Genomic DNA, 14923 nt, shown 5'->3' on the forward strand with positions numbered 1-14923 from the left:
GATTGTTTTGTTTTTTTCATTTAGGTTGAGAGAAGCTTGATCTTAGCTATTGAAGTGGTGGTTGATTATACAGTGAGTCGTATGCTATACCAACGCCCGAATGTGGCGATTATATAGTGTTCGTCTAGCTGGGACGAACATAATACCAACGCCTGGTATGAGGCGTGTATTTTACTTACGTCCAGTCGGGCTTACGTTTTACAAATGCTCTATCGAAGCATATTTTATAACTGTGCCTCACCATGGAACGAGGACTATACAAACACTTCAATGAAACGTACATTATACGTTCGCCTATTAACGAACATACATTATACGTTCACTCGACTATATTAGGTTTTGGTCTTATTCCCAGACTAAATATAGTTTGGGATTTGATTTTGGTCCGACTTTTATTTTTTAGTCCGTCCCACCGTGTCTCGTTACTAGACCATATTTATGAGTTTGATTGTCCACTGTGGTTGCTCTATCGTTGCATCAGAAGATTACAACATCAATATTTGATTGGGTCGCCAGATTACATGCAGATGTCGAAAGAAGCACAAGCCTCGTGCAGCAAAAGAGATTAGTGGTCTATGCTTTTGTTAAGTTCTAATAAAAGTAAGCCGCCTAGCTCCTTTATATACCCCTACCAACCCTAGTTAGTAAGTTCGCGAATAATTCGCGAATCATTCGCGAATTTTTCCGTATCACGAATTTTACCGTCTTATTCGCGTACGTTTACAACTCCGAACTCAAGTCGCGTATTATGTGGCATTCCCGAATTATTTGCGAATCGTTCACGAATTTTACGTATCCCGAATCCCGAATGATACGTCCGCTTAATTCGCCATAAATTCTTTAGCTTTTACGTTTTCAAAGGCCCCACTTTTTGGGCTTTACTGCCTACCGAGTATACACCACCCAATATTAGACGTTGTTTTAATTTTTATGAAACAAAAATGACCGAATAGATTTGAATGTGAAGGTGAGAGAGATCTCAGACTTACTAACCAAGCATCTAAACCACTATACCACGTCCTCTAGGATGACTAATGTTGTATATATTATTAATATCATTATATTAAGTTTGTTTTTCTTTAAATAACTCACACATATGTATAAAAATTGGTCTATGACCTTATAAATACAAATTATTTAGTATATATAGATACCGAATTTTCAGAACCGAACTCACATTTATAAATCGAATTATACACGTACGTATGCCGTTCCGAATTACTGACGGATCACGTCTCGTTGACCGAATTATGGACCGATTCTGGGTTTTACAAAACCGTATAATACTCGTACGTTTGACGTTCCGTACGTTTACCGAATTCCGAATTACTAACTAGGCTACCACCAACCCAACTTAAATAAAACAGATGGACAAAAGAAGGCGCATATTATCCAACTTTAATATAACAAATGGACAAAAGAAGGCGCCTATTATCCATTCATTGCGTGTTTGTTCCTGATCCTATGAATCTTATCTTCTTATCCACCCCACCGAAAGTTAAAATAAAACAGATCTTCAATTACTAATAAAATCAGTAAGAACGCATCTCAAATTCAAACTCGAATTGCAACGTTGAGTACCCAAACTTGAACTCTATATATAGACACACATCATCCAACTAACTATTATAAACAAGATGGAGAGGAAGAGTCTTTCATACTTTTTATTCGTGGTGGTAATGATTTTCTCGGTTTTATTTTATTCTGTTAACGCCCAATGTTTCACCAGAGGAGAACCCTGTACTGGGAACGCTAATTGTTGTCGAGGATTGAGGTGCCGTGGTAGCCGGTTTGAAGCTGTTTGTAGATAAACAAATCTCAGGGAAATCTGTGGAGATCTACCGTTCATGTAGTGGGTTATCTAAGTCGCCTACTGGTGTTATGGAGTTTCCGTATGGAGTTATTAACTTATTATTGATGTTTTTATGTGTTTCTTGTGTTGGCTATAATAGATCATTTTGTGGTCTGCCGGTGTATGTCATCCCTGTTTGATTTTTTTTTTTTTTTTCGTATTAATAAATTGGTCCATGCTTTTATCATCAGGGCGAGACTGGGGTATACCCAGATTAATTGGGGTATACTCATTTTATTCATATCCAAACTAGTGTGCTAAGGGGTGTTTAAAAGACCAAATTTCCCATACTAAAAAACCATGCCGACCAAAACATATTAAAAAAAAATCAAAATCTTTCTTCTGCACTCTAACTATACATGTGAAATAAATAAAAAAATGAATAATCAAAACAAACCAAAGGTCGGCAGGGTATTTTTTGTCGACCTTGCCGATTAAAATATTGTCGGCAAGGTATAAGGTTGAATACCATGCCGACTTTTCATTTCTGAAATTAACAGTTATAGTCGGCAGGTTATGAAATTAATACCTTGCCGACTAATCATGCATTTGTAACACCTTTTCTGTATGTCAAAAATCCTATAGTCGGCAGGGTATTTCTTTATCGACCTTACCGGCCATAAGTCGTCGGCATGTTCTTCATCCGCAGACCTTGACGGCTAGATATAGTCGATCCGTAGACCTTGCCGCCTTTTAATATTTTCAGAACTGAAAATATTGATTCCTTCTATAATTTTGACTATAAAATCGTCCAGCAGCTCTACAATCTCATATTTATAAGTGTTTGCGTAGTACAATTTCATTTCCGTTACAAGTAGAATTCTTAAAAAAAAAAAAAAAAACTCAAAAATCTGCCCACATACATGAGTTCAATCTAAAATAAAACCTAATTTCAAAATTTTAATCAACTACTTAAATTAATTATCCTAATCACATTTATTAGTGTTAATTAATCAAAAATAAATTAGCCATTTTTATAAATAAGTGGATAAGGAGCTTTGTGTTTTACTTCAAAATGACTTTATTTTATATCATTTGATATACCCCAATTAATTTGAATATACCTCGGTCAAACCAGGTTTATCATCCTTGTTCATCAAATCTAGGCTAAAATTGAGATGACGAAATACCTTTCGTTAGAAAATAACGGTGGTGGTGGTAAGGTTCATTCGTTAGTCATGGGAGAAGAAAAAGAGTGTTATCCGCTCGGTCCTTTTCCTATCGCTATCTACCTTGTTCGATCGCTGTCCTTTTCGGATGCACTCTATAGTTTTTTCCTAAATATATTGGACATTAGATATATCTAATGAAAATGTGATCTTCTTAAATTATTTTGTAGCCCTTCTCTGTATTTGTATATTCTCTTCTGTACTGGTATGCCATGTGCATCTCCAAGATGAAGCAATCGAACGGCATAAAGATGCGACCGTATTTAAGCATGTCCGCGTGATAGCACGACTCGCAAAGTGGATAGAGCCTTGCGAATAATATTTCCCTTTGATCACGGCATAAATCTTACCTCAATCCTAATACCATGTCTCACTGAATTTTTCCACCCCTTTCTAATTTGCTTTGGGGATACTTATGCCCCGCTGTGTGCTTATACACACCTCTCTCTTTGGGCTTGGCAGGTGAACTCCTAATTGTTTAGGCTAACTCTTTGCACTGTTTGGCTTGGTTAGTTCCATGACCAAAGAGAAAGTTTTTGGAAACCTCTAGGAGGCATGCAAGGGTCGGTCAACGAAATTCATGACAGGAGATATGTAAGGGCCAGTTATTACATGAGGCATGTAGGGGGCAAGTTATGGCAATTGATGCGTACCACGAAATTAAAGCAAAAAGACAGAGATTCGCACCATATAAAATATTTGTGAAGAACCTAAGCTAACTTAAACATCGGAGGGTTTTTTGCAGGTACCCCTGCACTTTTCTATAGAAGATTAAAGCAGCGGATCGATCTTCGACAAAATCATCATCAAATTCGTGTTTGGGGTGGAAATAATTTTACCATACAAACACATGTGTTTCTTTTAAGCCGACTCCGTGTGACTTGAGGACACCTACTCGGCTACTCCTATTGTTCCTGTGGTGACTACTACTCCATGGCATTTTTAATCGATAAAGATTATGGTACTACCATGACAGTTTGACCGAAGTTTAATCTTAACTTGGACTCTTTCTGCTCAGATTCTCAGTAATCTTTCGTATATGGTGAAAACAAGTACATAACTCTGAATTCCAGTTTATTCATTGATATATTTAGAGGCTTGACAAACCTCGTTTACAACATTGCATTGGTTTTATTCCCATGTAAAGTATATGGAAGTATATTCCATGTATTTTTTATCACATACAGATACAGATGTTTGAAAACAACAACGGAATCTCTATTTTTGTTGGAGATCTTAACGTCCAACACAAGTAGCCATTTTCAGGTCATATCTTGCTTCCGTTCATTGGAATCGGAGCACGCGTTCCTTCTTGTCCTAACGACAGGATCTCCTGCATTCTCTCAGGCCAATCTAAACTCAATCTCCTTGCAAATTCCTCCACTTCCCTATCGATCTCTTCCTTGATCGCAGGGTCTAGCTCATCATCGTCAATGTCATCATCAAAATCAACTCCAGTACTGATGGTTAAATCACCGGCAGAAGGAAGTTCCTTCTTGTCTTTCTCATTGTTTATACAAAAGCGTTTTGGTTGGTGTTTCTTTCGACGGTGTGTCTTTTTCTGTTTAGGTGCTTTAACCGCCTTTGAATCTTCATTGATAAACAACAACAGATCAACAATGGAGCATTCAGCGTCCACCTGTTCTTCATCAACGTCAGCGGTCTTCTGCTTCTCTCTCTCCTTCAATTCTTTCCTCTTTCTGGCATAAAGCCGATTGAGCATCCTGATCCGCGGCCCATCAGCATTGATTCTTATAGGCTCCAACTTCTCCTCCTCCGTGAGATCATCAGGCAACTGAAATGGCTCACGAACTTCCTCTGGTGTTTTATCTTCAATCACCCGTGCAAGTGCTCCGCAGGTGATATCAACCAAAGATTTCAGATCCAAACTGTATGCTGCAGAAGCCAAGTCACATAACCTATCTGTATCTATTCGGATGAACTTCTCATCAAAAGATTTGTGCTCCTTATCAGAGCGACCCGGTACTTGGTGAAACCGGCAATAATCGAGTATTAAGCTAAAGGTATCCATATTATTGACTCGTTCGGGAAGTGAAATAGCACATTTCTTTGTTGATCCCATTTTATTTTGAAATACTTCTTTGCAAATTAATGGGATACCCATAGCAACCTCTGCTTCTACTTGCTGGATTGAACCATCACAAGTTTGTAACCAGAGATAAGACTTCATAGCCATTGTTCGGTGATGTGTGTGTTCCATTGCAGAAATACTATTATTCCTACACAAAATCAGAGACTGGAAGAATTTAGGGTTCCTCTCACACCTATCAGAATTCGCGCAATTCTAAAGACTTCACAATTCCCGTGCCTAACATAGAACAAATTCCTAATCTGATTATAGATGCATGTTTTCAGAAAATATCATAAAAAGTCGATAAAAAAAGGAAAATTGATCATAAGAGCCATCTTTCATCTAATGTCAATTAGGGGGTAGGACTAGGATATGCTGAAATCGAAGAGTTATGATGCTAATGATGGGATTATGTAGAAGAAGAAAACCCCAGAAATGACCTAGGGTACTAGTAAAACAGTGAGTCCCAGTCTCATCTCAGTTTCTGAACACATACAAACACAAAATAAAAAGAACTTTCAAGAACATTGACCAAGATGAAACAACAGAAAAGTTCCCCCCCAAAAAATATGAAAAGTTCCTAAAAGGCTCGGATCTCTAACTTTTTTTTTTTTTTTTTGAATCAGTATCGGATCTTTAACTTACTTTCATCAGAAAGTATACCCTCATAATCCAAACCATAAATGCAGACATACCTGTGAAAATATGAATTTGGTGATTTAGGTATCTTCTTGTATTCCCCGGTAGCTGGGTTCCGAACACACAAGAAGACCTCACAGCCAACATCACAACAATAACAATAATGAAATATAAAATTCTCATCATAATCAGGATCAGAATGCCAAAGAAAAACCGGACTATTACAAGGCCGAATAATCTAACACGCAGAATATCTAATTTGAACGGGTACTGCATTCAAACAGTATAATCTTCTTCAACCCCATCAGTTGATGATGATGAACATGAATCTACAGTTGATGAAGATGAACATGAATCTACGAGTTGTTTTTATTTAGTTGTAGGTGGAAGTTGGTAAAACTAGGGTTTCAAATTACTGAGAACCAATATTTGCAAACAAACTTACAATTTAAGATGATTCCCATTGGTAATCTTATCAGTAAAATCTTCTGGAATCCTCCTGGTGCTGGTGCTTCCCATTGCGCTGCCGCCCTCCTTGACGAAGAATAGAGGAGTTAGGGTTAGAAATCTCGATGTTGGTAACTGGAACTTGGGGTAGAGGCGGGGTTCAGATGTGTGTTTAAATAAGTAAGAATTACCATTAGGTACTGATACCTAAAGAGGCTATAAAAGTCAGGCTGGCCCTTACCTAACAAATTTAATTCAAATTAAAATCTAATCTTTTTTTGAAGCAATTAAAATCTAATCTTGACATAAAAACTTAAAATCAAAACCAAAAATCAAAACATTTCTCTCAGACCCAGTGGGGTGATTCAGTGGATGGTCTTTCATTAAGCCCAGTTTAACAATTGGTGATTTTAACTTTTATGTCTAAAATGTTATTTCGGGTGGTACACAGGTGACATCTATTAAATGCCCAAAAATACCACACATAAGTCGATAAGGTTAAATTTCTTCCCCTTTTTTTATTTCTATGTTTTCTTAAATCGAGAACGTTGTGCTTCGGCAATCTATGACAAAATATTTCCTATGTTTCTTTTTTTTTTCTTTGTGAATCTCTGGCTCTAATCTTTCGATTAACCGGAATACTGCAACCAAATCCATCGATAAGCTAAGATATTAGGATTATAAATTGTTAGGGTTATTGAAAGAGGAATTTGAATTTTATCTTGGTGTTTTCGATCTCCATGCACAATAATAACATCATTTTCATGAATAAATTTCAAATTTAGAAAATAATTGCATTATATGTTCGTTTTGTAACTATATTTGATTATACTAATTACATTTTGTTTTGATTTCAGATTATTTCATGATCGTTTTGTTTTGTAACTAGATTTCATTATACTAATTACATTTTGATTTGATTTCGGATTATTTTATTTTCATTTATTCATGCATATAAGTTTTGATTGGTGAAATTAGGTGTATGTTTAAGGAAATCAACATCAATTTGGCTTCTTAGTGCTTTTTCCATTTTTGCCTTATGGTCTTATTTATTTTCTTAGCCTTGTTTCATTTTCGCATATTCCAACAATGCAGACATGCTATACTGTGCGGTTTAAGATTAGTAACGTTTTTTTGCACCGAAAATTCATATTTTAATTTGTTTTACTATCAATATAGTTTGCTTGCATTGTGTCTTTATAGATTTTTCTTGCACTGTCCAGTATAACATTTTTTTCCAATATGATCCAACAGTATGGTTGCACTATGTATGTATACGAATCATTTATTAGGGAAAAAGAGTACATCACAACTTTAATTTCGAAGTAAAATATGTCGACATCATATCTTTGGATCCTCCCTTTGATGTTGGCATCTCCCCCTAATTACTTCAGAGTTGTTCCAGATAGTTTCTTTAGTCATGCACTTTTCGAAACTGAATATCGGTAATGACTTAAAAAATAGTTTACCATATCTCCCACTGATTACTTTCGTTGGAGAAGTTATTAATTATTATTCCTTCATAATCAACAACCTTTGGATTGGAGTTCTTTTATCATTCTTTTTTTATGTCTTTGTATGGATAAAAAAACTCATGTCAATGGTTGATTTGAAGTATATGATTACATTTATTATATATGCCAATGACGTTGCATTGAAGCTAAGTTGTATCTTGCTAAAAAGTTCACCGAGTATATAATATTTGGTAGAGTACATTATGCTAAGTATAACAACGCATCCATTGAACGGAGATAAGAGAAATTTTTCTCTCGGAACATCTTCGTCGTCTTCTTTTAGAGGAATTGATCATTTACTTATATTTGAACCAAAACTAACCATGAGAGTTCTAGAAGGATGCATGTCCTTGTTAAATTGCTTGATAATTTTAGACCTGTACAAACTGGTGGAATAATATATCACAAGCTCAATTTTCTATCGAGCTTTCCTCAGATTTATCTTCTCAAATTTGGGCTAGAATCGCTGGATGATTGAACCTAAAACGGAGGTAGATCTGAACCTTAAGCTAAATGCTTTTAAGAGGTATAAACTTGCCAAAAACTGGGGCACCCTTGTGGGAAACCCTAAGTGGTATTATAATGACGTATATGAATCGAAAAATGCGAAGAGGATCTGTTATGTTTGTTGGCAATTCTACGTGAGCAAATTTAGTGGTTGTCTCTTGCCAACGAACAAAAAAAACAAAGTTTTTAAACAAGATGGCCTTGTTTTGAACAAACATTACGAAATCAAATCTTACTTATGGCGGCTTCAACAAATATCTTTTCTTGACAAGGAACCACTACGTAACCCAGTGGGTTCTATCTCCTCCTCTTTAGGGATGGTTGAGCGTGGTCGCGGATTTGACCTATCCCACCCTCTTTGTTCCTTCTGGTGGTCTTGGCTGACGTAACCATGTTGAGTTCTTCAGTCTAGACCACCTTCTGGTGGTCTGGTGGTATGGGAAGTATTGGCGGATTTTACGTAACCAAGTAATCATTTAGCTTAAGAAATTGCGGAAATTGAATTATTGTCCTTACTTTTAATGGTCCTTCACAAATATCCCTAACACACTTTATAAATGTCCTTGATGGCATAATTGAAATTTTTCTAAAAAAAATATTTTCATGGTTTCCATATTTAACCTTTATGTATAATATACTCAACTCATTCTTTACTTCTCAGAAAACGAACACAGCATCTTCGTCGCTGCCTCCGCCACTACCATCACCGTCTCCACCACAACCAAAATCACTATTACCACCACCACCACCTCCTTAGTCACCATCTACATCTCCAATTTTACAACAGATTCAGGAATCAATTAGATTTGATTTTATTAGATTTTTTCTGGCAGAGAGATCTGTGATTGAAAATAAAACCAAATCAAATTAACCCCACCACCACCATCTTCATCGTCATCATCTCTGAAACTATCACCACATTCGTCGCTGTCAATTGGTTCGTGATTGAGAAGATAAATTTTCAGAAATCAGATCTGATGAGATGGAGATTTGAATCAAAAACTAAGTTTTAAAAGAAGATGGTGTTGACTCGAAGAAAGCGATGGGGTTGGGTTGGATCTGAGGTTGATTCACTGAACTCATAAAAACAATAAATAATTCTGTTGTTGATTGAAACAAGAAGACGATGGCGTTAAAATGGGTTTGGGGGTACTGTTGTCGTTGAATCGATTGAAGAAGAATCGAAGATTCGGATGGAGTAAATTTGAATTAGGATTTGTTGAAAAGCAGATGAATGTTTGGTGTTGAGTTGATGCTGGTTGGTGGCGGTGCTGGTATGAGTTGCTATTACAGAGATTGAAGCATGTTGCTGAATGAAATATGGTGGTTATATAGGTTGAATTAGGAAGTGATATATGGATAAACTTCTAATGTTGATCCAACTGAAATGTATCAATTTCAGTTTTATGCCACTTGATGTTGATCCATCATCATGGATAAACATCCACTATTTATCCAACTGAAATGGATAAACTATTAATGTTGAAACAAAATTATCTGAAGCGATGGTGGCGGCGACGACGGTGGCGGTGGTTTCTGATATGTATTATTTAATGGTGGTTGATGTTTTTGTTGGTGGATCTGAAACTGCAGATGGTGAAATGGTAGCGTTTTCCCATCAGCATGGATAAACATCCACTGTTGATCCAACTGAAATGGACAAACATCCACTGTTGATCCAACTGAAATGGTAGCATTTTTTTTACATTCTTTCATATACAATAACATGTCTTCTTTTGAGCACATTTGGATTAGTATCATTATGCTTGTACTTTAAATGCATGCATTTTATAGATATAAATTCTCTAAATGTTGAATTTGTGGTGCAATGGTAGCATGACTGACTCCATGTCAGGTGATGCGTGTTCGATTCACGCCAAGTTCACTTGCTCATATGTCAATTTTTTATGTAAACTTTGGTTGTCGACTCCATTTACATGGATCAACTTCTAAAACGGATGTGCAGTTGCAGGTGTGAATGATAATGGGATTATGATGAAGTTCTTGTGTTCAGTTGGCCTAGAAGACAGTGAGAAGGGGCTTTTGAGTTTGTTATCTGAACAAGGAAGATGAGCAAGAAAGATGAGGAAGCTTAAGAGCTCATTGAGCTGAGAAGATATGCACGGAAGCTGAGCAAGGAATGATAGGTTGTCGTTCTAATGGTTGTTGCTAAGATTGAGATATTGCAGGCATGTTGCAACTGCAAATGGAAAAGTTGTAGATTGAAAAAGGCATGTTATTTTGCCGTTCTAATGGTTGATTTTGATTAAATTTGGTCTCTTATTAGAGAAGCTATTGAAGATTGTTTTGTTCCTTACTGGTGACTTTTTATCTTTTAGAAACATTTTGGTATTGTTGTTGTTGTTGTGGTGGTGGAAGGTGGTGGAAGGTGTTGTTACAGTGGTGGTGATGGGTGTTTGTTGCACTGCAGGTGATGGTGGTGGCTTTTATTAAGCTATAATGGTGGTGGATCTGAAACTGCAGCTGATGAACTGGTAGCATTTTTCCATCGGCATGGATAAACATCCACTGTTGATCCAACTGAAATGGATAAACATCCATTTTTGATCCAACTGAAATGGATCAACTACTTTTGTTGATACAAAAGTATCTGAAACGGCGGTGGGTGGATCAACTGCTGTTGTTGATCCCTAAATTGGATCAACATATGTTGTTGATCCTTTTTTTTTTTGGATCAACTATTGTTGTTGATCCCTAAATTAAGTCAATATATGTTGTTGATCCTTTTTTTTTTCTGGATCAACTATTGTTGTTGATACAAAATACCTAAACCAGTGGTGGGTGGGTGGCGGCGGTGGTGGTGCGGACTAGTGGTGGCGCCAGTGGTGGTGACGGACTTGTGGTGGTGGTGCAATGGTGGTGGAGTGGTAGTGGAAGAAATTTGTTCCATTTTGAAATACAAGAAAATATTATATTGTTGAGGGTATTTAGGTAATCTAATTTTTAATGGATAAGGTTATTAAAAAGTAGGGATATATTTATTGTTGTATAAGGATATATTTATAGGATGTTAAAATTAGGGACATATAATTAATATACCCTAAGAAATTTTCCTGACACCACAATTCAGCATTCAACAAATATGAAGAAATCTACACGGGCATATAAAGTATATATTCAAGGTGAAGTAGGCTTTGTTCAGAAACATAGTTTTTAGCTGATAGAAAAAAATATTATTACAAGGAAGGACAACTAGATCAAAGGGAAGTATGAACCACCGGTATCCATTGTTGATTTTTGTTGAACCCAAATCTTCCTCCTACTAATCAAGAATAATGCACCACACACGAAAAACAGAGAAAACTGTCTCCCTTCCTTTAAAACACCGAGTCATATGAGCTCCACGTTACGATGAGTGTGACACGATAAAAAACCAAGTCATATAAACTCCACGTCGCACGGTGAGTGTGGCACGATAAAATCTTTGAACTACAACAATTTTACTGAAGACAATAAGTAGCGGGAATCTAGTGGTCGGAACATTAGACGTTATTAATATTTAACTGGACATTACTCACACTGTTAGCACAGACACGGGAATACACCACTGACGATTCAAACTACATGTAAATTAGTGGTTACGGTTGGTTTACACCCAATACTTAACTGGACGTTTATAACGTCCGTTAAGTAGACAATACATGATCTGTTGGTTTTACCTCACCTAGAAATAAAGCTAGACAACAAACCTAAATACATTCGTTGGTGTTTTAGTTCTGCATTAATTTTCTTCCACATCAGACCATGGTTCTTCCACATACAATACCGTAGAAAAAACAACCTAAATACCAGTTAGTTTTCATCCTGCCATACTTTTATACTGCAGAAAAAAACATGGTTCTTCCACATCAAATCTCAGTCTTGAATAAGCAAGACACCAGGCTTCCAATCACCAGAACCTATTATTCCTCACAGGACTTCCATTTATTCAAACAAGCGAACTAACAGTTCAAAGATTGTCAGTTTTGTTTTTATTAAAAATAATAAAAAAAATCAATTCTCACTTTCTTAATCAATTTGAAAGGATTACTAAACAAATAAAAAAAGATAAATTGTACTTCAATTTAAAGAAAATGGTACCCCATTTAATTGATCGAACCTTTTATTTATCCAATTCAAATAACTTCGAACAAATTTGTGATTTAAGAAGCTTTTTTCTGTAACCAAACAGAGCTCAGAAGAACTTCCGAAAACTGAAATACGAAGAAGACGATGGGTTATGGGCCCAGTTTTTCGGCCCGTCATCGATATACGAAATGACCCGATCGAACTACATTTACAAAGAAAAAAATAACAAAGCAAAAATCACCCGACATTCAAATTGGTGAGTCAACCCACTTCTCAAACTTAAATTTTATTCTATTTTTCCATCTTGAATAGAAACGTTGCTTCCTGTCAAAATAAATACACCATAGTAGCGTTATAGCATCAGCAACTACAGTTGCATAACTTCACTTATTTGAAATATTACTAAGAGCATCTACAGCGGGCGACCAAATCAAGATATTTGATCCAAAACATAGATGCAATGGGACAGAGTAAATATTAAAAATCAGACAAACCCAATTTCCGAACTATATTTGGTCTGGAATTATGAGCGGAGATTAAAAATTCATCTGAAATGGGGCATTCGTATAATGTTCGTTTGGAGTGAAGCGGACATATAATATGATCTTTGGAGTGGGGCGAACATTTTACGTGATCTGATGTTGATCGGGCAGACATATAATGTGATCCTAATTCCAGGCAAATATTACATGTGATCCTGAAACTGGCGAACATTATATATAATCCTGAACATTATATATGATCCTGATGGTTGATAGGGCGGATGTATAAAGCGATCCTGATTCCAAGTGAACATGATACCAACGTTCGATCAAATTTACTCTTCCACTCTAATGTATTGTCATGAACTAAACCCAAAATTTACTTTTTCTTTTTGGTTTTGGTCTTTAGTTTTGATCGCACCACTGCAATTGCTCTAAGAACATAACAAAATGGATAGATAAATTGCAATTGTACTGAAACCCACACAATATAAGTACATTAAAATTGAAAACAGCGGAAGAACCAACGATAGAAAGGGAGATTACTAATACGTATGAACCATATAATTCATATAATAGAAATTTACAGAAAAACAAGGCAAAGAAAATATCACTTGTGGAATGATATTTTCTTCGTTTTCTTCTTCGGGGAACTTAGTTAAACCTCTCAAAATCTCATATGAATTAGTTCTTTCTGGTGAAAATGGTGGTGTTGTTGTGTCAATGGATACTGTACTGGAAGCTGGTGATGGGATCATCAAAACTAATAGAAGGACACTGGCTTTTCTTTTATCTTCTAATAACCAGAATTTGCATACATGTCCTTCACCTCTTAAGAAAATCGAACAAGTGGGTGTCATGCAATTGCTATCCTTGCACGTTTCTGACAGCTATATGGACCGGTAAACTAACTTCTATAATTGATGTTGCCAAATGTAGCTACATGCAAGAAAATCAAGCAACACGAGATCAATTTTTAAGCTTAGGATTAAGGTGAATCATTAATTGCGAATGAAAATATTATCAAAACTCATGAGCCTAATTAACCTTCCAAATCGACTTTCAGTTGTATTGCTCGGTGCACTTGACTGCTAGATAAATGAAATATAATCTACTAGTTGGCCGTATCTTGGAGGTCTGATACGTATCACGTGCATGATAAAAAGTCTTAAGTGGAGGGGCGATGCGAAGCCGAGCCACACCAAATCAAAAATCCTAAGAAAATAGCTGGACAGAGCGAGACGAAATCAAGCCACACCAAATCAAAAATCCAAAATGGCGAGATGAGGAAAAACCGAGTCACACCAAATCAAATATCATAAGCGACAGGGTGGGGCAAAGCCCCGCAACACCAAATCAAAAATTGTACAACGGGGCGAGAAAATAAAATGATGGCGGATGATTTTTGGGTCTGCCCGGTGCATAGCAGTGCACGAAATCTAGTCTTTCTTTATAATAAGAGATCCCAAAACGTCACATGTCATCCCTACAATTATTCTTGAATTTGGTGAGGCCACATCAGCATTACTTTCCATGTCATCGACATCTTATTGGTTAGTGTTGGAATCTTGCAACAATAGAAGAAACGTCAGATGTATCAAACAATAAACAAAAAGAATCGTATCAAACAACTCTACCACGAATAAATTGATGAGGGGAGAATCACAGGTTCAACAAGCTGTCCTTAACACATTAGTTAGCGGGTATACTCTAAAGTAATGCTAAACCCCAACGTGCGAATATGTGTCCATGATAAGACTGCCCGATATAACTTGGGTTAGCACAACGCAAGCTACCCACTCTTGAACTCAGCAACATGGATGGAAGTAAAACGCCGCAAAAAATATAAGAAGAAGAAGAAAAGTAGACCTAGAGATAGTTGTTGCTTGTGTATTTTGAAAACAGAATTTCGAGTCATATTTATAGGATGAGATACTTGCAAATCAAGTTAGGTTTTTGTTTTCTTCAAAAAAAATAAAACTCTTAAGAAAATATTTTTGGAATTAATTTCCTAAAGAAAAATTCGCCAAAAATAAAACCGAGTAGAAGAAGAACTTGGTGCATGGTATACGCGCATGGGCATGGGTCGAAACGTGTATTTTTCGCCCCACCCGCTCCACCCACATTGTTTT

The 14923-nt window shown here is 36.4% G+C and overlaps 1 protein-coding gene across 1 annotated transcript; it reads right to left on the bottom strand.

The window, feature by feature from the left end:
• Positions 1 to 4288: 4288 nt before the first annotated feature.
• On the bottom strand, positions 4289 to 6315 carry LOC113344614 (SKP1-like protein 21). The gene is made up of 2 exons (XM_026588550.1): positions 6198 to 6315; positions 4289 to 5261 (listed from the first exon to the last, which is right to left on the bottom strand). The coding sequence occupies exons 1-2, from the start codon at positions 6269 to 6271 to the stop codon at positions 4289 to 4291; spliced, it is 1047 nt and encodes a 348-aa protein (XP_026444335.1). The 5' UTR covers positions 6272 to 6315.
• Between the last annotated feature and the right edge of the window lie 8608 nt (positions 6316 to 14923).

Source organism: Papaver somniferum, unplaced genomic scaffold (genome assembly GCF_003573695.1).
Source record: "Papaver somniferum cultivar HN1 unplaced genomic scaffold, ASM357369v1 unplaced-scaffold_79, whole genome shotgun sequence".
Lineage (NCBI taxonomy): Eukaryota > Viridiplantae > Streptophyta > Magnoliopsida > Ranunculales > Papaveraceae > Papaver > Papaver somniferum.